The 24,705-nt window shown below is 55.3% G+C and overlaps 1 protein-coding gene across 4 annotated transcripts; it reads left to right on the forward strand.

The window, feature by feature from the left end:
- The first annotated feature begins 638 nt into the window (after window positions 1–638).
- On the forward strand, window positions 639–24,483 carry ERBB2 (erb-b2 receptor tyrosine kinase 2). Of its 4 annotated transcripts, none has more exons than XM_037809110.1 (27): window positions 639–921; window positions 7,226–7,377; window positions 8,192–8,405; window positions 9,230–9,364; window positions 9,635–9,703; window positions 9,842–9,957; window positions 10,098–10,239; window positions 10,647–10,766; window positions 11,059–11,185; window positions 15,344–15,417; window positions 15,521–15,611; window positions 15,841–16,040; window positions 16,393–16,525; window positions 16,610–16,700; window positions 17,499–17,659; window positions 19,003–19,050; window positions 20,134–20,272; window positions 20,352–20,474; window positions 20,641–20,739; window positions 20,939–21,124; window positions 21,270–21,425; window positions 21,541–21,616; window positions 21,921–22,067; window positions 22,428–22,525; window positions 22,667–22,855; window positions 23,141–23,393; window positions 23,546–24,483. In XM_037809110.1, exons 1-27 carry the CDS (start codon window positions 849–851, stop codon window positions 23,914–23,916), a joined length of 3,783 nt encoding a protein of 1,260 aa, XP_037665038.1. In that variant the 5' UTR covers window positions 639–848; the 3' UTR covers window positions 23,917–24,483. The 4 variants fall into 4 exon arrangements, with proteins under 4 accessions (XP_037665038.1, XP_037665036.1, XP_037665037.1 ...); XM_037809108.1 differs by having other exon boundaries at window positions 710–921; window positions 8,237–8,405; XM_037809109.1 differs by having other exon boundaries at window positions 710–921; window positions 8,258–8,405.
- The last annotated feature ends 222 nt before the right edge of the window (window positions 24,484–24,705 follow it).

The raw sequence follows: 24,705 nt of genomic DNA on the forward strand, positions 1-24,705 counted from the left end.
ACAAAAGGCAAGGGACAGAGAAGAAACCTAGAATGAATTGGGGGCTGGGGGTCCCCATAAAGAGATAGGAGGGATGGCCTTTGAAGGGCTGGGATGGAGGCCCCTCTAATTTGAACTCCTCTCCCCAGATCTATAGATCCCCTTAGGACCATGCTTCTCAGACTGGGGAAAATGGCTAAGAGTCCAGAAGCTATGCCAGGGAGTCCTGGAGGCCAGAAGTTAAACACAACACATCCCCTGCCTCGACTACCAATTCCACTTGGGGACGTGGTGGGAAAACCATTATTTGCTATTACGACAAATATGCATGTGACGGAGTTTAAGGATGCAAACAGTTTAAGACAAAACCTGCGTCTTAGAAGAGAAGGAAGGATAGCAGCCGGCCCCTAAAAAATTTGCCCCAGAGGGGCGGAAGATTCCCTCTCCATGCTTTTAGGGGTCCGTCGTGAAAATGGTTGAGAAGGGCTGCAGGAAACCCAGGCGTCCGGGCGCTGGGAGGGGCACCCCGCAGGCCTGCGCGGAGAGAGGGAGAAAGTGAAGCTGGGAATCGCCACTCCCAGGGACTTGCTGGAATGCAGTTGGAGGGGGCGGGGGGGCCGAGCTGCGAGCGCGCTCGCTCCCAATCACTGGAGGAGGAGGAGGTGGAGGAGGAGGGGTGCCTTAAGGAAGTGCAAGAATTAAGTTGTGGAGCTGAGATTCCCCTCCTCCGCGGCCAGAGGAGCCAGCAGAAGCCCCCGAGGCCGCCGCCCGCCCCTTCCCCGGGCGCCCGGCCCCCTGCCCTCGCCTCGCCCGGCGCGCCCCCAGCCTGGTCCAGCCGGAGCCATGGGGCCGGAGCCGCTGTGAGCACCATGGAGCTGGCGGCCTGGTGCCGCTGGGGGCTCCTCCTCGCCCTCCTGCCCCCCAGAGCCGCGGGCACCCAAGGTGGGTCTGGCGTGGGGAGGGGGCTGGAGCAGCGGCCGAAGCCCCTGCAGCCTGCGTCCCCCCTCAGAGCTTCCCGGACCCGCGGGGGCAGAGGGAGCACCCGCGCTCTCCCGACCTGGAGTTGTGGACAGTCGAGGGGCGCAGGGTGGCTGGGCCTTCGGGCAGAGGGAGGGGGCGCCGGGAGGTGGGGCGGGGGGCGATTATTCCCGAGCAGTTCTAGAGGTTCTATTCAAGGGACTGGCTCTTCCCAGGCTCCAGAACGGCTCCGGGAACTTGTCAAAAAAGTTCTCTGGAATTGTACAGAAAGCTTTCCCCTTAAGACTGTGTTGCGTGGTGTGTGTGCGTGCTTGCGTGCGTGTGTGTATGTGTGTGTTTCCCCTTCTTGAGCCCCTCCGAGCTTTCGCAGTTTTTCCAGTTGGCAGCCTCCGCCTCCAGACTGGACTGGACTAGATTCCTTTGGGGGGTCCCCTCCGCCCTGTCCCTGCCGATCCCCTCTCCAGCGCTCGGCAGGGTCGGGGCGTAGACGGGGGAGGCGGGGAGAGCAACCTGCCTAGCCCAGGGGGAGAGAGGGGACAGGAGGCTGCAGAGTTGCCTTTTGCTGGGGTCTGGGGCAGGGGGAGGGGGAGACGGGTTGTTTTGAACCAGTTTCTGTAGGGCCAGCTTGGGGACTGGGTGTTTTATGACTTTGAGAGCATGTGGGGGTGTGTGTGTGGAATGGTGGTGGGTGTCATGGTCTGGGGCATAAAGTGGGAAAGTTCCAAGGGAGGGATTCTGGGGGCACTTGTGGGAGGGTGGGGATAAGAAATGGGGAATGCAGGGGGCTGGGCTGTTCCCCTGCCTTTCCCTTCCTGCCATGTGGGGGGAAGGGTGTTGTGGGGGGCTGGGTGTGTTCTGAGAGGGGTGTCTGTCCACCTGTAGGCAATACTGATAAACGCAAACGTGTCCTAGAGGTACCCCCTATGCCAGGTCCCGTGTATGGCGTTTTGTGTACATTCCCTCCTTAAACCTCCACCACCCTGTGGGAGAAGTCCTATTTCCATGGTCCAGGGGCAGACCTGGGCCCTAAGGAGGTTCAGTACCAGCCAGTAAGTGGTGGTGCCCACCTCCGACCCCAGCCAGTCCGACCCCCAGCCGCACACTCAAAATCACTATATTAATCTGCCTTGAACAATGGGAACTGCTCTCTGCATCACCCGGCTGTGGGGAACACAAAATGAGAGTGTTCTGAGAGTTAGTGGGTGGTCTCCGCAGGTCAGGGAGTCGGGGTGGGGGTGTCATCGTGGCCGCGTGCTGCCCGAGGGCCCCTCCGTCTGGGCTTCGCCTTGTTAGCTGGGGAGAGTCCGTGTGGGTGTCCGAAGCTGCAGGCTTTTGCCAGGGTGTTCCTGAGTTGTGTGGTCTGAGTGCTTGTGTGTCTCGGCTTTGTGTTGCCAAACAGCAGTCTCCCTGCCGACTTGGGGACGCGGCTGAACTCTGCCCTCTCAAGGAATGCCCTCAGGTGCTGGGCCAGCTCGGCTGTAAACAGCGGGAGGTGGCCCCATGCCTTCTCTCCGAGGAAGGAGGCGCCTCTTTTCCAGCGAGCCCATCCTCTCTCCCCGCTCCCAGGCGGGTGTCTTCACCCCTGACCTTCTGCGAAGGGTGAGGCCGGGCTGGGCTGTCGGGGCCGACCTGCTGTCCTCCTCGCCTTGGCCTGGGAGTTGAGCAGGTGGAGAGCAGAGGGGTTGCTGCAGAGCTAGGATTTGAGGGTCCATCTCCTGGGGTCTCCTCCCATCTTCCTCACCCCTCAGCCTGCACTGCTGGGTACAGAGAGAGACTCGGGGTGTGTTGCATGGGGCATTGTTAAAATGCAGCCTCCCCTGCCAGCTGCCTCCAGCTCCCCCACTACAGTCCATGGCTGAGTGCAGGGACAGGAATGTGGGGGTAGGGGAGACCTGGGGAAGGCTCTGAGGGTCGGGATTTTGCTGCGATCCTTTCTGCGAGGTCAAGGTAATTGCAAAATTCCGGCCAACACATCCTTTTTATCTTGTGGAGCTCATGTTTGATTTCCAGTATGGTTTTCCCAGCAGCCTCCTTCCCTGTTTCTACTACACTTAGGGAAAGTAACCACTTTAATATTCAAGAGAATACAATCGAAAAGATGGGATCAAATGTAAAAAAAAAAACACCATGTATTGCATTCCGAAGTCAAATATGCAAATACGAAGCACGTTTTATTTTCTCTTGGTTTGGGATTACCCACACTCCTGCTGTATTAACCTCTCACCTTAACTTTTAGAAAATGCACTGTGTTTTCTATGTATCAGGGTCTTATCCACAGACAGTTTCATTTCATCTTTGCAGAGGTCCTGGGAAGTAAGTGCACAGATGAGAAAACTGAAATTCAGGGAAATGAAGCCGTTTATTCAAGGCTCCCCAGCTAATCGGAAATGTCCAGGGCACATTTGGACTCCAGAGAGGAGGTCTCGGGATTTGATTCGAGTCTTGCTCTGTTCACCAGGAATGAGTTGAGCAAGGTTTATTCAGATGGATGACCTCCCTCTCCATCCATTTATCTAGGCTACAGAAAGTGGAGCTGTCTCCCCCCACCCGTCACTCTCCCTGAGCTGGGGTCTTGGGACCCCTCCTGGCTGTGGGGTCCTCTCCCTCCTCATCCAGCCCTCCTTGCCTTTCTCTTGGGCCTTCTCACTGTGTCCGGGTCTGGGGGCAGAGACCACTGGGACACACAGGACTGTGGACATAGGGAGACAGCTGGGGCGGGAGTATGAGGGGCTAGTGCGGAGCTGGGCCTGGGGTTGCTGTTTAGGGCCCAGAGTAGTGGTGCCTGTCTCTGGGGGTTGGAATGATCTGGAAAGTGATCCCCCTCCCCACCTTCAGCCTGTGGGAAGTTGAAGTCCCTCTGGCTTGATAACCTCCATTTCTTCTGGCCACCTGTCCCCCAAACCCTGGGAAGAGAGCCGAGGTAGGGTGAGGGGGGGGGGTGTGTTCTTGGGGGAGTGGGAGAATTATTAGAGCTAATGTTTGTGTTGCCCCAGTTCTGTTGACAAAGCCATGTTGTGTTTACAAACTCCTCTGTTCATTATCTCATTTAACTTCTCTGAGAAGAATAAGAGTTGTTTTTATTACTCTCCTCACTGCCAGGCTCAGGTCAGGGAATAGTCATGTTTGTATACCTAGTGGGTAGCAGGCACTGCGGGGCTGGGAGATGCATCTGGTTTAGCCCCTGCCCCAGGGGCTGAGATGAGGAATCCCAGGCTCCAGAGGTCTGGGGACCTGCCCAAGGTCACCTGTTGAGTGGTCCAGCTAGGGTTTCTCTCCAAAGAGCCTGAGATCAGGCCCTGTACACCCAACGTGTGTGGCCAGGTGAGTCCCAGAGTGACCACAGCAAGCTCTGTCCTCGGGACCTGGGGAGGTGAGTCTTGGGTGGGGGTGGGAGGGTAGTGGCAGGTAGTTTTCCTGGTGGTGTTCATAGGAACCAACAGAAGTGTTGGCTTCTATGGTAGTGAGCAAGAGAAGCAGCTGGGGCTGAAGGCTGGTGGGGAGGAGAGGACCTGCCTGGTCTGGGACCAAACCCTGACCACAAAGGCCAGCAGAAGGGACATGAGGGATGGATGCCATGACCTCAACTGGTCCCTTCCAACTTGGACACTGTTGACTGTTCATTCATTCACCAAATACTTATCCAGCTCACTGTGTACCCTGTCCTGGATGTGGCCTGGTCCTGCCTCACACGTCTTTGCCATGAGGTTTGGAAGTTGGGGCTCCTGAGGGGCAGGTGTCCTGGAGACAAAGAGTGTCCCTGTGTGAAATTAGGACCTCTAGCACCCAAGAAAATAAATGGGGGTGGGGGGCATCAGGTGGATATGGGATCTGTGATGAGGGCTGGTGAGGGGGAGCTTGGTTTGGAGATGGGGGAGTAGGAGGGAGCTGGGGAGGTCGAGGCTGGGAAGTGTTGAGAACGCCTTCTTACCTTCGTGTCAGGTTGGGGGGCGGTTTGGCTGGCAAGCTAGGTCTCAGGGTACCAACTTTACCACCTGTCTGCAAAAAGAGTCGTAGACTCAAATTGTCCACAAATCAGGTAAACAAACTCTAGTGGGGCGGGGCTCCCACCTTTTCTGATCCTCCTGCCCAGCCCAGCCCAGCCCAGCCCAGCCACTCTGCCCTGCCCAGAGTCCTGTAATGTTGATCCGTGGCACCGGGAGAGTGAGTGTGTTCTATGTTTGTGTGGCATGTAGGGTGTACTGTGCATGTGCAGCTAGGCCTAGTGGAAGGAATGTGGGGCTTAAAGACAGACCCAAGTTCAAATCTTAATCTCTCTTGCTCACAAACTTGGTGTCCTTGGGAGAATCTAACTCCTGCCAGCCTCAGTTTCTTTGCAAAGCAGAGGCGGCAGTCCCGGCCCCTGGAGGTTGTTATGGGATCCACCCCGAGTGCCTGCTGGGTACCCAATAGGCACCCAGTTAATGCAGCTGCTCCTGGTTCCCATTGTTGTTGTTTTCCTATTGCCTGGCTGCCACAGCTGGTGTCCCTTGGAGGTGGCAGAGGGCCACAGCGGGTGGAGACAGTCCCTGCCCTAGACCTGCAGGTCCCTGTCCCCCAAGCTTGGGCCAGGGCCTGGGGTCTGGGTCTGGAGACAGCTGTGCCTGTAAAGCAGCTGAAGCCGGGGGAGGTCCTGGCCGCAGGGCGTTATTTTGGGCCCGGCCCGCCACCCCAGGCTCCTGTTTCTTTTGGGAGTTTACAGGGAGGGGCTGAGGAAGGAGAGGGTGCCAGGAGAGGGGCTGAGACATGGTTGGGGGGGTGTCTGACAGTCGCCCTCTCCTCAGCCCGGGTGATGAACCCTTGAGTTCTATTTCGGACCCTCCCCTTCCTCCCTCTTTGCTTCCTTCCCTCTCTGCCTAGGGGGATGGGAATAGAGACCACTCTGGCTGTTACAGGGAGACCACCGGCTCGTGGTCACTAGCCCAGGTGGGAACCCTGGGGCCTGCCCCACCAGCCTTTCCCAGCTCCCTGGAGGCAGGGGGCTATCACATATATCCCCTCGGATGTCATTAGACTCTAAATTGCTGGGGAAGCAGGGGCCCTGGTGTCGGACCTCACAGCCAGCCACTGTGCTGTCCCCTGAATGGGCAAACAGTCCATTGGAGGTGGAGCGATGATCGAAGGGAATTCCGGGCAGCTCAGGCACCTGTGGCTCAGGCCTGTGTATCTGAGGGTGCCCTCCACCCCCCTTAATCCCCTCCCGCACACCCTCCTGGGCAAGACATGCCAGGTGATTCATCTTCTCACCAGAGCAGAAAAACGAGTTCAACTGGGCACAGGCTCATCTCCCCCCTGCTGGCAGGAATGGTGCCAGCTGCCTCCCCAAGTACACCCTGCACCGGGGGTGGTTTACCCCCTCTAGGATCCCTGGGCTTCGTGGGTTCTTCTGGTCCCAGGGACACCAGGTCCTAGGGGACAGGTGGGCCAATTATGGCAGTTCATCCTGATGCCCCTTGACTGGTGATTGGCAGCAGGGCAGGTATCCAAAGCTGATGTAATGCCCTTGTGGCAGGAGTTTCGTGGCATAGGCTCTGCCAGCTGGCTCCGGAGACTTGCCCTGAGGAGGTGGCATGGGTGAGGGTTGCCAGCATAGGAGCCTTTGGAGCTGGCATCACGCTGGCCTCGGATCTGCCGCCTGGGTCTAGATGCCCATAGCTGGGGTATGATGTGTTTTTGCCCTGTCTTGGGGAATTCCAGAAGTCCCTGCAGTGACTGAGCCGTTGGTCGCCCCCATTTTCCCCAGCTCTGACTCCAGCTGACCCTCCTTCCCCACTTTCTGGGTGGCACTGGGGGAGTGGGTATCTCTTGCCAGGAGATTGGCATGTGGGTGGTGTTGGAATGGAGGGGGGAGAATGCCCTGAGTTTGTTTGCTTGGGAGACGATCAGAGGGTATCCAGAGGATCCGTGATTCATCTCCTCTCGTGGGGGATTTTTACCCCTCAGCCTGTGGCACAAAGGAAGGCTTTCTTTGCCAGCCAACACCCTGTATTGGGCCGGTTTGCAGGCTCCACAGGGCTGGCACAGAAGGCCTGCTCTGGGTGCTCCCAGGATGCATCCAACCAGGAGACTATTCCTGATTTTCCTTCCCCCAAATCCAAGTTTTCTTCTGTTAGCCTGCAGGTACAGAGGACATGGGACAAGGGGTCCTTGAGTTGTGCTTTTTCCCCCTCTGAGAAAGCAGCACTTGGGGTTAGGGGTGATGAGTGTGGATGTCACGCGGCCAAGTCAGAGAAGCTCTGTGCCCCCTGACCCATCTCCTGCCCCCCTGCAGTCTGCACTGGCACAGACATGAAGCTGCGGCTCCCGGCCAGTCCCAAGACCCACCTGGACATGCTCCGCCACCTCTACCAGGGTTGTCAGGTGGTGCAGGGGAATCTGGAGCTCACCTACCTGCCTACCAATGCCAGCCTCTCCTTCCTGCAGGTGGGTCCCATGTGCAGCCCAGCCAAGCCCCTGCCTCCAGCTGGGCTGAGCCCTTGGCTTATGGGTGGGTTGTAGATGAGAGTGCCCATGTCCCTTCCCTATATTTCTTCTCCTGGGGTTCCTCAACTGGGAAGTCCTTTCTGATATCCACCCCCCACCCATTCTGCTGCTGGCTGTGGACATCTGTGGGTGGAATGCATCCATTTCTCTGCTGAATTGTCTGCTCTTTTGCCAACACCAGTTACATCCAAGTTTCCCAGCCACCATCCCATGCTTGGAGTGGTGGAAAGAGCTGATGGGAGTCATGGGTTCTGGGTGTGGTTCTACTGCTGACAACCTGTGTGAATGTGGTCCAGCCCCTTAGCTTCAGTGGGTCTCGGTTTCCCTATCGGTATATTGGGAGCAATTTGCATACTTTGCTTCCTCCTGGAGGTCCGTCAACAGAGAAATGTGTGAAAGGGCTTTGAGGAGGACAGTGGAAACCACTCTGTTGAGTGGTGTCCATGATGCCCTGGAGTGGGGCCACATGGGCATTGCTTGGTCTGTCAAACCCCAGACGTCATCTCGTCCAGGCCTTTGCTTTTACGGATGAGGAAGCTGAGCTCCTGGGACGGCACTTGCTAATAGTTTGAAAGTGCTCCCTGCACTTTTATCCTCCTTGATCATACAGGAACCTGGTAAGGCAGGGCAGGAGTGGCTTTTGATCTCCATTTTATGCCCGAGGGAGGAAGACTGCTCAGGTGGTTTGGGGGCCTTGCACAAGGAGCCCCAAGGAGGCCTGCCTCAGCCCCTGCCCCGCCCTGTCCCCTCCCAGGGCATCCAGGAGGTGCAGGGCTACGTGCTCATCGCCCACAACCAGGTGAGGCACGTTCCCCTGCAGAGGCTGCGAATTGTGCGAGGCACCCAGCTCTTCGAGGACCAGTATGCCCTGGCCGTGCTGGGCAATGGAGACCTGCCGGACCATGCCACCCCTGCCACCGGGGCTGCCCCAGGAGGACTGCAGGAGCTGCAGCTTCGAAGCCTCACAGGTGGTCATTCTCATCATGGAAACCCTCTCAGGGATACTGAGAGCTGACCAGGGCCACTGCTAGCCACGAGATGCCTTTGTATGAAATAGAAACAGCACCTGCTCTGGGGGGATGCAGGTGGAGCCAGGGAAAGAGCACTTGTACAGATTAGTAAAGGTTTCCCTTCCTTCTAGAAAGTCACAGCTTGCACCAGCACTCCTAGCTTGACAATTAAAATACAAGTTAGGTTCCTGCCCCCACTTGGCTGAGTAAACTTGTGCAGTGAGCAACCTGTGTAACTGTACCTGGTGGCCCTGGAGCTGCCAGTGTCCCAAAGCCCTGGGTGCAAGGCACTTTGTATGAACGATCCCATTTCAATCTTGCTACAATCCTGCAAGGGAACCATCAGGGTTATTCCCATTTTATAGATGAGAAAACTGAGGCTTGGAGAGGACCAGTGTCTTGCTCAAGATCACATAGCTGGTTAGTGGCGAAGCTGGGTTTCAGACCCCAAAGTCTCTTTTAACTGCTAAGCAGTGTGCACGAGGTAGAGGCCAGAGGAAAGAAGAGTGATGTTAACACTGGACCCCGACCCGAGCTACTCACTCCTCCCTCAGCCTGACTTTCTTCATCTATGAAAATGTGGATGTGTCTTTGGGGTGGGGTGGTAGGCCTAAAAGATGCTGAAGGAAATTTCAAGGAATACCTCTGGATGCACCTTCCCTGCTTGCCGGGAAATCTGGGAGTTAAGAGGCCTGCTTCCCTCCTGGGAGGCAGGAGGGCCCCAAGGGGGACAGACAGGAGACAGTGGAGAGTGGGTCCCCTGATTATTGCCCACCCCACAGAGATCCTGAAGGGAGGGGTCCTGATCCAGCGGAACCCCCAGCTCTGCCACCAGGACACGATTCTGTGGAAGGACATATTCCACAAGAACAACCAGCTGGCCCCCATGGTGGTGGACACCAACCGCTCACGGACCTGTAAGCCGTGCTCCTCTCCACCTGTAGCCTCCTCCCTCAGACAGTCTACCCGACCCCCAACTCTTGGCTTCCCCGCCCCCCAGCCACTGACCCTCCTGCTGTCTCTCTCCCTCTGCTTCTGGATTGTGTCTTTGTCTTTGGAGTCCATCTGGGTCTGTCTGGGTCACTCCCTCACTGTGCATTCTCCCTCTTGGTTGCTCTCTCTGCGGTAACCCTCCCCTCTCTCCACTGTGCGTCTGTCTCACTGGATCTTTCTGTCTCTCTCCCCAGGCAGGCCCTGTTCTTCGGATTGTAAAGCCCCCCATTGCTGGGGGGAAAGTCCCGAGGACTGCCAGAGCTGTGAGTCTCAGAGGGGGCTAGGAATGGGGTGGGATAGGGTGACGTGGGAGGGGCTGGATGCCAGGGCTGGGGCAGGACGTCACCACAGCAGGTGATGCTGGTGAGGGTCTGGTGGCTCATCCTACCTTTGCCCGACAGTGACCCGCACCATCTGTGCCAGCGGCTGTGCCCGTTGTAAGGGCCTGCTGCCCACGGACTGCTGCCATGAGCAGTGTGCCGCCGGCTGCACAGGCCCTAAGCACTCCGACTGTCTGGTACGTGCCTCTGCCCTGTGGCCACCAGGCCCCACTCCCCAGGGGTGTGCGGGGAGGGCCACCCTGCCTGGTCCTCCCCTGTTGCCCCTGGCACCCTAGGGAGAGGCAGCCTGGTGACCAGCAGCTGCCCACCCTCCCAGGCCTGTCTCCACTTCAACCACAGCGGCATCTGCGAGCTGCACTGCCCAGCCCTGGTCACCTACAACACGGACACCTTCGAGTCCATGCCCAACCCCGAGGGCCGCTACACCTTTGGTGCCAGCTGTGTGACCTCTTGTCCCTGTGAGTGCCAGGGCTCCCTGGGACTGGGCCGGGACCTGGGAATCTCATGGGAGACAGGGATGGACCCTGAGGGCCAGGTCGTGCCCTCCCCGTGGTGGTCAGGAGCATGAGTATAGATAGAGCCAGGCTGGCTGGGTTCAAATCCTGGCTTGTCCACTTACTACCACTGTAGCTTTGTGTGACATACTGAGCTCTGTTTTGGTTTCCCTTTCTGCAGACTGGGAGTCCAGCAGTGCCATTTGCATAAGGTGGTGTGACAGAATGTCAAGCGCTTAGAACAGCGCCTGGCGTGTAGTAAGGGCATCCAAGTATTGGCTGATATCATTCTTATCATACCGGGTCCTGGTGACTCTGCCCATGGCAGGGCATGGAGGGCCAGGGCACAAGCCTGTTCCTGGTCTCCTCAGACAACTACCTCTCTACGGATGTGGGCTCCTGCACCCTGGTTTGTCCCCTGAACAACCAAGAGGTCACGGCTGAGGATGGGACACAGCGGTGTGAGAAATGCAGCAAACCCTGTGCCCGAGGTACCCACTTGCCAGCCCCTGGTCCAGGCCACAGTCCCTGTCTCTCTGCACACCTGGCCTGGCCTAGCCCGCTCTGTCCCACCCTTCCTCAGACCCTCCTGGGACCCACTCCCTTATGCTAACTGCCTCTGCCCCTGAATATCTCCTGCCATTATGGGGAGGGGCCCCTGGGACCCCAGGAGGGGACTGCAGACAGGACCCAGGAGTTTGAGCTCCTGGGCCCATGTGGCTGCCAGTCAGGCCCGCTGTGGGGCTGAGAAGGCCCTTCCCCACCTATGCCCGCTCCCCACAGTGTGCTATGGTCTGGGCATGGAGCACCTGCGGGAGACGAAGGCGGTCACCAGCGCCAATATCCCGGAGTTTGCTGGCTGCAAGAAGATCTTTGGGAGCCTGGCGTTTCTGCCGGAGAGCTTTGAAGGGTAAGGACACATGGGGCTGAAGGCAGGCACGATGGCCAGAGGCAGCATCAGGGCAGACAGGAGTCCTGACTGAGATGGGAGACCAGGGAGGTGACGGAGGCAGGTGGGGGACGAGAAGGAGAGGGACTTTTCGGGGGGTTATTTTCATAAATGACATGTTATCCAGGAACATTCACTTGTAAAGAGGTCAAGCCATCCAGATAAAGTAAAAATTTCCCCTTGAATTCCTAGCAGCATTAATTGCAATAGCCCCGAGGTGGAAACAACCCAAATGTCCATCAATAGGTGAATGAATAAACACATGGTAGTGTAGCGATACAATGAAATTCTGCTCGGCAATAAAATAAATGAACTACTGATTCACACACACATGGGTGAATCTCAGAAATGCCGTGTTGTGTGAAAGAAGCCGGACAGGACAGAGCACATAATGTGTGATCCCATTTATGCAGGGCCCAGAGCAGGCAAAACTGCTCTCTGGTGATAGAAATCACAACAGTGGTTGCCTGTGGGTGGGGGACCTGGAAAGGGACACCAGCAAAATTTTTGGGTGATGGAAATGTTCTAAATATTCACTGGGATGGTGGCTATATGGGAAAATGCAGTTGTCAAAACTCATCAAACTACAGCAAAAATTTGTGCATTTTGCTGTATGTAAATGATACTTCTATTAAAAATATATTAGTAAAAGGAGGAAATTCCCCTTCCACACCTCCTCTGCCTCTACTCCCCTTCTCAGAGGGAACCACTGTTAACAGTTTGTGTGTGTCCTTCTAGACCACTTATCAAGAGACATGCAAAGAGAGAAGCATAGTTCCGGTACTTTTGTGGGAGAGGTTGATTCATGGAAATTGGGTCATAGTGCACGTTGTCACCCCTTGCTTCGGAGAGCTGGTCAGGATAGTTCTTGTGGAGCTGCTTAATTCTTTCAACAGCTATGGAACAGTTGGCAGCAAAGTGGCAGCTAAGAGCCGAGGCTCGGGAGCAAGGCTGTCTGTTTTTACTTAAAACAACAAAACAGAAAGCCATTTTATTTTGAAATTATTTCAAACTTACAGGAGAGTTGCAGAAAGAATACAAAGAACTCCAGTATACTCCCTACCCAGATACCTAGATTTACTAACTTTTAACATTTTGCCACAATCATTATATCATTCTACCTACCTACCTATTTTTAAACATTTGGGATAGCTTGTATACGTCATTTACCACTTAATATTTCCATGTGTATTTCCTGAGAACAAAGATATTCACTTATGTAACCACATTAAGTACAATTATCAAGTTCAAGAAATTTAATGGCTATAAAACATACAAGAATCACCTGGTTTTGAAACCTGGCTCTACCTCTTGTTAGTCATGTGCTCTCCTTTCAGCCCTTAGTTTCCTTATCTGTAAAATGGGGACAATAAAAGTCCCAACTTCATAATGTAGTGATAAAGTTTGAATGAATTAAAATTTGTAAAGCTCTTCGAACAGTGCCTGGCACATATTAAGACTCCCTAATTATTAGTTGTGTTTTTTTTTTTTTTTAACTTTTTATTTTGAAGCACTTTTATACAGGACAGTAAGTACAAACCCCATAGAGAACTCCAACATACCCCTACTTCCCCAGATACCCAGATCCACCAATTTTAGCATTTTGCCACATTTGCCATATCATTCTATCTATCCTTGTCTCTGCCTGTCTATTTATCAGTCCATTTTCTGGACCCATGAGTGAATGTTGTGTACACCATGTTCCTTGAACACTTAATATGTCCATGTACATTTCCTAAGAACAAGGATATTTACTTATATAACCACCCTAAGTGCATTTCTCAAGTTCAAGAAATTTAACATTGATAGATAACTACAGACTATATTCCAGTTTTTTCGTATGTCCTAATAATGTTCAATTTAGCTGTTTCTCCTCCCTCGTGAGATACCTTCCAGGATCATGTATTGCATTTGTCATTGTCTCTTTAGTTGCTCTTTTGTTTTTTAATTTTTTATTGTGGAAACACATATACAAAATAAACTATACCATTTAAACCTCTACTAAGCATACTATTCTGTGAGATTAATACATTCATGATATTGTGGTACCCTCACCATCTTCCATTACTAGACAGTTTTGCCAGATATGGAATTCTTGGTTGGCATTTTTTTTGCTTTCAATGCTTTAAATGTTTCATCCCACTGCCACCTTGCTGCCATGGTTTCTGATGAGAAATCTGCATTTAATCTTAATTGAGGCTCCTTTGTACATGACCCATTGCTTTTCTTTTGCGGCTTTCAGGATTTTCTTTATCGTTGGCATTTAACAGTTTGATTATGATATGCCATGGTGTGGGTCTATTTGGGTTTATCCTGTTTGGAGTTCATTGAGCGTCTTAGGTGTGCATATTCATGTCTTGCATTCAATTTGGGAAGTTGTCAGCCTTTCTTTCTTTGAATATCCTCTTTGCCTATTTCTCTCCTCTCCTTCTGGGGCTCCCACAATGCATATATTGGTACATTTGATGGTGACCCACAGGTTCCTCAGGCTCTGTTCCTTTTCTTCATTCTTCTTTCTGCTCCTCAAATGGAATGATATCAATTGCTTTATCTTCTGCCAGCTCCAATCTGCTGTTGAACTTCTCTAGGGAATTTTAAATTTCTGCTACTGTAGTCTTTAGCTCTGTTTGGTTCTTTTCATAATTTCTGTCTCTCTATTGATAATTTCTTTATGTTCATCTTTCATTTTCCTAATTACTTTAGTTCTTTGTCCATGTCTTCCTTTAACCATTTGAACATATTTAGGACCATTTTTTAACAGTTTTTTTTAGGTATGTCTCAGGTCTGGCCCTAATTGATGGTTTCTCATGCTTTAAAATGCTCCTTTGCCTGGGCCATCTCTTCCTGTTTCTTTGTATGGTTTGTGACCTTTTGTTAAAACCTGGACATTTTGATATTTTATTATATTATTGCTGGAATTTAGATTCTGAGGCATCTTTTCCTTAAGCTTATATCCAGTTAGTGTTATTTCAGAGCTTTCCTTGAATTTGAGAAGCTAACCAAAAAAAAAAAAGGCAAAAAAAATGCCTTTCCCAGTCTTTGCATATTGACCTACGTAGTGCTTTTCTTGAGGGCTTAGCCATAACAATGAGTTTAGAGGACAGCTCCAGGCCAAAACATAGGGGCCTCCCTGATCTTTCTCTTCATGGTCTTGGTCTTGGTCATGGTCTTGGGCATGCCTGTGGCCCTAGGAATTCCCCTGTTTACATGGTTCTGAATGTCCCCCCTTCCCTAGGAAACAGTTTCCTCATGATTCCAGGCACTGCACTGTGTGTCCTACAGCCAGCAGTCCCTTGCCCCTGGCAGCCACTCAGCTGCTCTCCCATAGTGTTCTGTAGGAGAGCTCTGCAAACTGCCTTCTACACACAGGGCAACTGCAAGTCCCTCAGGCCATCACCAGACAGATTGGGCCAGACATAACGTGCTCCCAGTATGTGCACAAATGCAACTCTGCTCCCTTGAGAACTGGGATCAGGGACCTGCACTGGGAGCACAGGCCACCTCGGTGCCAAGCTGACAAGGGGATGGGGCGGGGAGGCAGCTATGGCACCACAAGATCCTACTGTTTTTAAGTAGCCTTTTTCTTGATTCAGCACTCACCCTGTTACTTCAGTCCCTTAACTGTTTTCTGGAGCTTTGAGAAAGATATTTTTGCCAGTTCTGGCTGGTTGTTCAAAGCTTCTGTGGGGGAATAGAAGATTCCCATTCCACTATCTTGATTGGGGTGGGGGTCCAACATTAGTTCTTATTCTGCAGTCTGGCTAGGTCAGGATTTCGTTTGATAGCTCCCCTGTTTACTGATGGACACTTAGGTTGTTTTCAGTTTTCATTCTTACAAACAGTTCTGTTTTGTACATGCCCCTGAGAACAGCGACCACTGTCTCCTTAGGTCACAGTCCTAGAAGTGGGATTTCTGGATTAAAGGATATAACTATTGTTTTGATAGATCCTGTCAAACTAGGGCCGGGGCTTTGAAGCTCAGAATGGGAACAATCAGGCTCAGTGGCCACAGTGCTTAAGGGAGGGTATTCGTGGCTGTGTCGTGGCATAGCCAGCTGTGGGGGCCCATGCCCACTCCCTTCCTGGCCCTCCTGACCCCTCTCCCAATCCTCCTTCTAGGGATCCAGCCTCCAACACGGCCCCCCTACAGCTGGAGCAGCTCAGAGTGTTTGAGACCCTGGAGGAGATCACAGGTGGGATCTGCTTCTGGGTCCTGCCTCCAGCAGCCTGCCCCCGAGGCGGGCTGGGGCTCCGTGCCCTGTTCCCCACACCCCCAGCTTCACCCTGTGCCTGCAGGTTACCTGTACATCGCAGCCTGGCCAGACAGCCTGCCTGACCTCAGTGTCTTCCAGAATCTGCGAGTAATTCGGGGACGAGTTCTGCATGAGTGAGTGCCAGGGGAGAGGGGATCTGGGGAGGGGCTTCCCCGGGAGGCCTTGAGGTAATCTGGGTATGGGTGGATGTTCCTGCTCCCTGAGGGCGCCAGCCGGTCCCTTACCAAGGGGGTTTGCCAAGTATGCTTGGGACAGGAGGACAGAGAGGGCTGCCCTTGCCAGTCAGGAGGAGGTGAGCCATGCGGTGTCCGCCTGCAGCTCGGCACTCCCCTCCTCCCACAGCGGCGCCTATTCACTGACCCTGCAAGGGCTGGGCATCAGCTGGCTGGGGCTGCGCTCGCTGCGGGAATTGGGCAGCGGGCTGGCCCTCATCCACCACAACGCCCGCCTCTGCTTCGTACACACGGTGCCCTGGGACCAGCTCTTCCGGAACCCCCACCAGGCCCTGCTTCACAGTGCCAACCGGCCAGAGGATGAGTGTGGTAAGACAGGGAGCCCAGCACTGTACGCTCCCCGTCTGCCAGCACACAGGAGTGCCCACCGGCCCCTGGCAGCAGCTTTCTGGGACTGGTGCAGACTCACGCCTGTCCCTGGTACACTGTCCTTGACTTGGCTCTGGCTGGCTTGGCCTCTTGGCATGGCTTCTCACTGGGCCCTGCCACACTGCCTGGGCATCTGCCCTTTGCTTTCCCCCTCTGTGTCTGGAACCTCTCTCTGCATTGCCCAGCACCTGTCCCCTCCCCTCCAGTGCTGAGCCATGCCCGCAGCCCCCACCCCCAGTTCACCTGGGGTCTCTCTTAAGCACCACCTCTGGCCCCTCCCTTCTCACTGCAGTGGGCAAGGGCCTGGCCTGCTACCCGCTGTGCGCCCATGGGCACTGCTGGGGTCCGGGGCCCACCCAGTGCGTCAACTGCAGCCAGTTCCTGCGGGGCCAGGAGTGCGTGGAGGAGTGCCGAGTACTGCAGGGGTATGCGGGGCGGAGGAGGGGGCGGTCAGAGGGGTGGCACAGGGGCTCCTCCAAGAGCCCCTCACCTCCTGTCCCCTCTCCCAGGCTCCCCCGGGAGTATGTGAAGGACAGGCACTGTCTGCCTTGCCACCCTGAGTGTCAGCCCCAGAATGGCTCGGTGACCTGCTTTGGATCGGTGAGGTGCTGGTGGGCCCAGGGCAAGGGGGGAGGCAAGGTGGGCACGGGGGTTAGGGATTGCCAGAGACCTGGAGGGTTGGCGAGAAGCTGCAGGGTGTGCTGGGTCTGGGTCTAGTAAAACATCCCTGGAGAGGGCTCAGACCTGAAAAGCCAGTGGGTGGAAGGAGCAAGGTGCGGGTGCGGGGACTGGGAGTTCATGTGATGGACCCTGGGGCCCTCAGACTGTGAAGGGGTCCTTAGGAGGCCTGTGTTCTTAGCCTTGGCTGTGCCAAGGTAGGAGGTGCTTAGGCCCGGGGGGCAGGCAGCAAGCTCCCTGGATCAAACCCCGGCCCTGCTTCCAACCTCAGTTTTCTCATTCGTAAAATGAAAATTATAACAGTACCTACCTCAGTGGGGTGTGGTAAGAGTTAGATGAACCAGAGTTTGGCACAGTGCCTGAGCACTGCTGAAAGGCTTGCTAGATATTGGTTATGGTTATGACTTGCTGCCAGGCCTCAGGAGGACCCCCTACCCCCACCCCTGGGCCTCCAGTTCTTCCTCTGAAGCCCCCCCTGGCCCACGATCCCAGCTTTCAAGGAGGGCAGCTGAGGGAGGGTCCATGGAGAATGGGTGAAAGCAGGGGTGGGAGACACAGGGGGTCTGGGTCTGTCCCAGGGGCACAATGAAAGTGCTACTGAGAGGCTGTGAGAGGCCGTGACAAGCATGAACGGGACAAGCACGAACGGGACCCGAGGGTCTGATCCTGCTGCCCAGGGCTGTCGACGCCAGCCCCCCACAAACCTTTCCTCCCCTCTAGGAGGCTGACCAGTGTGTAGCCTGTGCCCACTTCAAGGACCCTCCCTTCTGCGTGGCTCGCTGTCCCAGTGGGGTGAAACCTGACCTCTCCTTCATGCCCATCTGGAAGTTCCCAGATGAGGAGGGCACATGTCAGCTGTGCCCCATCAACTGCACCCACTCGTGAGTCTGAGGGCCTTTTCTCCGGAAAGGGGAACACTGGGGCTCTTATTCTAAAAGGGACAGCTTTGCTTACTGGGAGACTCTTAATTTTTCATGGTTTTTTTTTTTTTTCTGCTTACGAAAGTAATCCATGTTAAAAAACTTAAATGAAAACATCATGAAACTATATAACATAGTAAATGTGCAAAGCTGTTCTACCCTTGCTGTTAATAATTCAGAATATTTTTCCTCCAGTTGTTTTTCTCTGTGCACATTCTAGCGTGTATTGATTTTCACCAAAATGGGATCATAGATCAAATATATTGTTTGCAAATTGCCTTTTTTTTTCACTGAACAACATCTTGCAATGTTTTCCCATGTCCTGACATGGTGATCTACCTTATTCTTTTTATTTTTCTCATTTATTTTTAACTACACAAAATACACAAAGAACCCTTGTTATAAAATGTTGCAAAGCAAACGTGCCCTCTCCCTCCACTCTGTTGCCCACCCTCTCCCCCTCTCTGGGGAGAACCTCCAGCTTCACTCTGGTGTGCATCCTTCCAGGCTTTCATGTATGTGTGCATCCTTCCAGGCTTTCACATTTGCACATACTACATGTATATTTGCTTCAGCCATATAAAATTGCTCTCTTTACAGATCAAAAATAGCCAAAAAGCAGCAGTTACATAGAGTTTACCCTTATAATCAGTTTTGTTTTTGAGTGTGTTTTTTAATGTAAATGGGACCAAACTCTACCTGTGCTTGCCTTTTTTCCCTCACTTAAATATCTTGGAGGTCCTTTCTCGTGACTGCACGGAGATCTATCTCCTTTTTTAAACCACTCTATCTGCAGCATGGATATAGTATAATGCATCTAACTGTATCCTCCCAGCCCCCCTTTATTTTCTTGGTAGTTTATTGCAGTTGTGTTCCATGTACAAGTGAGCGTCCTTGCACATACCCCCTATGCACAGGTGCCGTTTTTAGGGTACATCTGGAAGGGTGGATCAGTGACATCATTTAATAGGGATTGCCACACTGTTTCCTGGAGAGGTTGTGTTTGTTTACACAGGGATTCTTTTATGGAGGGAATAGCTGAAGCTGAGCTTGGGGATTTGATGTTCTTCTGGGCATCCCCCTTTCCTCTCCATCCCCCGGCGGTGAAGGGGAACAGGGATGTGGGTTTCTAGGCTGGAGAAGGAATCCCCTTGTGGGGTGAAAAGAGCACTGGTGACCTGCCTGTTTCTGCCTTTGTCAAATCGGGATGGTAATCCCATTACACCCAGGGCTCAGGTTGTTGCGAGGCTGGGGCGAGCCCAGGAGGGTGGTTTCCAGGGTTGATGGGATTCTCTCTCCTGCAGCTGCGTGGACCTGGATGACAAGGGCTGCCCTGCTGAGCAGAGAGCCAGGTCAGCGGGGTACTGGAACACCATCCCCGGCCCCTCCCCACCAGCTCCTGGGTGGTCACTGCTGCAGGGAGGGGTCTCCTGACATGACACATGTCCCTTCCCAGCTGACTCTTCCTCTGTTGATCCTCCTTTCAATTTGCTTCAACAAGTGGACTGAGGACCTGCTCAGGATGCTTGGGGAGGGGAGAGGCAGGAAAAGACAGCTAAGATGCCGAGTACCTTCCTGTCCTCAAGTTGTCTCATGAGGGACAGATAATCGAGCGCGTGTTTGCACAGAGGTTCTGGGGTGGAGGCCTGTTGAGTAAGCCTCGAGAAGGGTTAGGGGTGAATCTGAGTCAAGTTGGGGCCAGATCTAGAGGGCTCGGGCATTGACCACCAAGGCACAGAGTTGGACTTGATTCTGTGGCCTGTGGGGAGCTTTGGGGAAAAAGACATTGGAGCCTGTCCTGGGCAAACATTTGTTCATGAAACGAGCAGTCACTAGATGTTTGCCACATGCCAAGTCCTGTGGGGGCACGGCAAGAATGACAGGGTACAGGGTCAACCCTGGGATGAGCCAGGCTTCAAAGACAACTCCATGGAGAGATGGTGTTCCAGGCAGAAGGAACAGCATTGCAAAAGCTGGGAATTGTGGAAAATCATGGCCTATGGTGGGTGGGGGGGACATATGGCTAGAACATCAGAGTCACGGGGTGCACATTCCTGGGCCTCACCCCATACCCAGTCACAATTCTGGGGATGGGGCTCCAGAATCATGCACATGAACAATCTCCTTGGTGATTTTTATGCCACGATGTTTGAGCAGCCTGGGCCAGAGCCACTGGCCAGAGCATAGAACATTTTGAGTTATGTGGCTGGAGAGGGCTTTGAATGTCTAGCAAGGGGTTTGGACTTTATGGTGGAGGCAGTGGGGAGCCAAGGCAGGTTTTAGAGCAGGAGAAGAGAGGCCCAGAGCCCCGTGTGTCACCCTTCTGACTTCCCTTTCTGAAAGCCGGTGACCTTCATGTCCCTCCATGGGGCCCCATCACCCGGCCCCAGCCTGGCCCCCTGATCCCGATCCCTGACCCTGGTTCCCACCCTCAGCCCCGTGACGTCCATCATTGCGGCCGTGGTGGGCATCCTGCTGGTCCTGGTCGTGGGGCTGGTCTTCGGCATCCTGATCAAGCGGCGGCGGCAGAAGATCCGGAAGTACACGATGCGGAGGCTGCTGCAGGAGACCGAGGTGAGGCGGCCTGAGGGCCTCGCGGCGCGCTGGGGGTCGGCGGCCGCCCGGGCACTGACGCACCCCCCTCTGCCCCCAGCTGGTGGAGCCGCTGACGCCGAGCGGGGCGCTGCCCAACCAGGCTCAGATGCGGATCCTGAAAGAGACCGAGCTGAGGAAGGTGAAGGTGCTTGGATCCGGAGCATTTGGCACAGTCTACAAGGTCAGGGGCAGGGCTGTGAGGCTGTGGCCAATTCCTTGGAGGGTGGGCAGAGCTGCTTGGGAGAGGCAGTTATGGAGGTGGCCGTGGGGTTGGCCCGAGGGGGGTTGGGGCGTTCTGAGCACTGGTAATGGCTGCCTGGACCCGCTCATATCCTCTTTCTGCCCAGGGCATCTGGATCCCGGATGGAGAGAACGTGAAAATCCCAGTGGCCATCAAAGTATTGAGGGAAAACACGTCCCCCAAAGCCAACAAAGAAATTCTGGATGTAAGCCTCTCCACCTTCTCAAGCTGGGAGGACAGGAGGGAACCCCTAGCTGCAGATCTCTCTTCACTGGCATCTGGGAGCCACTTTGTGACTCCCCCAAACCTCGACTCTTAACCTCCCTGGTCTGGGGGCCATGGATGGGGCTAGGGTGGTGTGAGGGTGGTCTCCCATGCCTCTCGGTGTGTACTTTCGCCCCTAGGAGGCATACGTGATGGCTGGTGTGGGCTCCCCGTACGTGTCCCGCCTTCTGGGCATCTGCCTGACGTCCACTGTGCAGCTGGTGACACAGCTCATGCCCTACGGCTGCCTCCTGGACCACGTCCGTGAACACCGCGGGCGCCTGGGCTCCCAGGACCTGCTGAACTGGTGTGTGCAGATTGCCAAGGTATGCACGCAGGGGACCTGGGCTCTGCAGGTGCCCTTGGAAGTAAGGTCCTATCTCCACCCAGGGCTGGGATGGGGAGGCCCCCCAGGAGCAGGGCCAGGGTGCGGCCCCGGCAGAAGGTTCACAAGGATCCCTCTGGTCCCAGGGGATGAGCTACCTGGAGGACGTCCGGCTGGTGCACCGGGACTTGGCTGCCCGGAACGTGTTGGTCAAGAGCCCCAACCATGTCAAGATTACGGATTTTGGGCTGGCTCGGCTGCTGGACATTGACGAGACTGAGTACCACGCGGATGGGGGCAAGGTTAGGCAGGGACAGAGGGAGGTGTGGCAGAGTGGGGTTTGGCCCCTGGGAGAACCCTGAAAATGGCTACCTCCCCACCATGTCCATCTCAAGGATTTCCCCTTCTGTTCCCCAGGTGCCCATCAAGTGGATGGCACTGGAGTCCATCCTCCGCCGGCGGTTCACCCACCAGAGTGATGTGTGGAGCTATGGTGCGTAGAGGGCAAAGGGGATTGGGGGAAGGAGTGGCTGGGGAACCACAGCCCTGGGGGAGGCTGGCAGGAGGATGAGAGCTGGGGACACCTTAGCATTTGTGTGGGAAGGAAGGGGCTGCCTGTGCCCAACCTTCCTGGGACTGCACTTCCCAAGAATTGGGGGGAGACTGAGTAGATCTGCCCCTTGCCATCACCCCACCCCCACCCCATCCCCATGCCAGGCTCCTGAGCAGAGCCTCTGGGGCTCAGAACACTTAAGTTCCCACTAGTGCCCCCACCCTTCACCCTGTCTCTGCCCCAGGTGTGACTGTGTGGGAGCTGATGACTTTTGGGGCCAAACCTTACGATGGGATCCCAGCCCGGGAGATCCCTGACCTGCTGGAGAAGGGGGAGCGGCTGCCCCAGCCCCCCATCTGCACCATCGATGTCTACATGATCATGGTCAAATGTGCGTAGCTGGGCTGCATGGTGGAGGGAGTGGCAGGTCCTGGGTGGAAAGGCCCCCCAGGGGCCTGGGTGGGAGGGGGCCCAGGGCAGGATGTGTGCAGACCCAGGCTCCCTGATATGTTTAAAGGAGCCTCAAAAGAGGCTTTCACAGTAAAGGCCAGAGGAACCGAAGAGGACCAGCCAGAAAGAGATACACATGCAAAATAAGAGAAAACAAGTCGAGATGCCCAGAGTTGGGTGCCTTGTGTGCTCCCCTGCCCCCCACCCTGGATTGTCAGGGCCAAGCTTAAAGCGGGGGAGAGGAGGGCCAGAGTGCAGGCTGGCCTGGGGCCTGGCATGCTGAGCCTCCTCCTGCCTGCAGGTTGGATGATTGACTCCGAATGTCGGCCACGGTTCCGGGAGTTGGTGGCCGAGTTCTCCCGCATGGCCAGGGACCCTCAGCGCTTTGTGGTCATCCAGGTACTTGGCCTTTTCACCCCATCCCTGCCTGTGACCCCAAGAGAGGGCTCCAAGTCCTGCCCTGGCCTGACCCTTGTCCTTCCAGAACTTTCTGCACTGGGCTGGCGAGGGGCTGCCACCCTCTGTCTCTCTCTTCCCCAGAATGAAGACCTGGGCCCGGCCAGCCCCTTGGACAGCACTTTCTACCGCTCGCTGCTGGAGGATGATGACATGGGGGACCTGGTGGATGCCGAAGAGTACCTGGTGCCCCAGCAGGGCTTCTTCTGCCCAGACCCTGCCTCGGGTGCCGGGGGCACAGCCCATCGCAGGCACCGCAGCTCGTCCACCAGGGTCAGTGCCTTCGGTCCCCTCCTGTAGTGGGTGTGTTTGGCTTCCTCCCCCCACCCCTGTGGACTTGGGTCCCTTCCCCAACTCCGTCATCTCTCCTGGAGACCCCATTACCCCTAAGGAGGATTCCTACTGCCTTCCAACCCCTTTGGCTACCCTGTGAACCCATTCTCTCCAGTGACTTGTCATGCCCTATGGGTGCCCTCATTTATCTCCTGTGACCCTGTCATCTCCCACAGAAAGTTCCCAACCCATGACCTCCATTATGACCTTCTCTCTTGTCCTCAGAGTGGCGGTGGTGAGCTGAGCCCGGGGCTGGAGCCCTCTGAGGAGGAGCCCCCCAAGTCTCCACTGGCTCCCTCCGAAGGGGCTGGCTCCGATGTGTTTGATGGTGACCTGGGAACGGGAGCAGCCAGAGGGCTGCAGAGCCTCCCCACACACGACCCCAGCCCTCTGCAGCGGTACAGCGAGGACCCCACAGTACCCCTGCCCCCTGAGACCGATGGCTATGTTGCCCCCCTGACCTGCGGCCCCCAGCCGGGTATGGAACCCTGGCCTGAGCTGAGATTGGGAGGTGGGGGGGAAACCGGGTTTTCCACACCCTCAGCTCACTGTCCACCGTGAGTGGTGGCAGTAATGGCAGGGAAACCTGGGTTCCTTTCCCTGACAACCCCCCTTCTCTTGCCCTTTCAGAATATGTGAACCAGCCAGAGGTTCGGCCGCAGCCCCCCTCACCGCTGGAGGGCCCTCTGCCTCTTTCCCACCCTGCCAGTGCCACCTTGGAAAGGCCCAAGACTCTCTCCCCCAAGATTCTCTCCCCTGGGAAGAATGGGGTTGTTAAGGACATTTTTGCCTTTGGGGGTGCTGTGGAGAACCCCGAGTACCTGGCACCCCGGGGCGGAGCTCCCCTTCCACCCCACCCTGCCGCTGCCTTCAGCCCAGCCTTTGACAACCTCTATTACTGGGACCAGGACCCATCTGAGCGCAGCTCTCCACCCGGCACCTTTGAAGGGACCCCGACAGCAGAGAACCCCGAGTATCTGGGCCTGGATGTGCCAGTGTGAGCCACAAGGCCAAGCATGCCAGGCCCTGCTGGGCCCTCGGGGAGTGGGGAAGGTGCCACTTCAGGCCAGTGTTGGGATGCAGAGAGGAAGGGAGCCTGCCAGAGGAGCCTGCCGAGCCGAGAGCCTGTCCTAAGGAACCTGCATTCCTGGGGGCTGCGAGGGGCCCAACCTGGTTGGAAGAACGGAGAGCACTGGGGAGTCTTGAGTGATTCTTCTGGAGCCCTGCCCCACCAGGCCCTAGGGTCCAGTGGACACCACAGCCACAGTCGCCTCGCCTGAGGCAACCGCCCAGCCTGGCCTTCTTCCAGATCCCTGGTCCCGAAGGACTAGGGGAGGCCGGGCCCAGGAGGGGAAGAGGCCCCAAGGGAGTTTCTGAGAACAGGAGCAATCAATCCATTCAGCAAGTGTCCCTGAGCTGCAGCTCTGCCCCCAGGGAGGAGGGAGCGGCAGCACCAGTCCTTGTACAGTGTTTTTATGTTTTGTTTTTACTTATGTTTTTGTGTTTTTTAAAACACCTCTCCAGGGGGAGGGGCGGTGTGTGGAAGGGGGTCTACAGGGTTGGGGAAGGGATGTTCCCCTTCTCCATACCTATTGTCTCCATTTGCAAATACATTTTGGAAAACACCTGGGCCCCGGCTGTGTGTGGGAGTGGCTCTGTGCCATCCCTTACTGTTCCCCTCGCTAACTCACACTCAAACTCCTCTTCTCCTGGACGGGGTGGCTGGGAATCTCCAGAAAGCCTGACTGATTAGGAGCCTGATTTCCAGTTGCCTGGCTCAGGGGAAGGGA

The sequence above is a fragment of the Choloepus didactylus genome, chromosome 18 (genome assembly GCF_015220235.1).
Source record: "Choloepus didactylus isolate mChoDid1 chromosome 18, mChoDid1.pri, whole genome shotgun sequence".
NCBI lineage: Eukaryota > Metazoa > Chordata > Mammalia > Pilosa > Megalonychidae > Choloepus > Choloepus didactylus.

What these genes read in the sequence shown, in the direction of transcription:
- ERBB2 (XM_037809110.1), top strand. Translation starts at nt 849, where the DNA reads ATGGAGCTGGCGGCCTGGTGCCGCTGGGGGCTCCTCCTCGCCCTCCTG. An exon ending in GAGTGCCGAGTACTGCAGGG is followed by an intron (nt 16,526 to 16,609) that starts GTATGCGGGGCG and finishes CCCCTCTCCCAG; the next exon opens with GCTCCCCCGGGAGTATGTGA. An exon ending in ACCGCAGCTCGTCCACCAGG is followed by an intron (nt 22,856 to 23,140) that starts GTCAGTGCCTTC and finishes TCTTGTCCTCAG; the next exon opens with AGTGGCGGTGGTGAGCTGAG.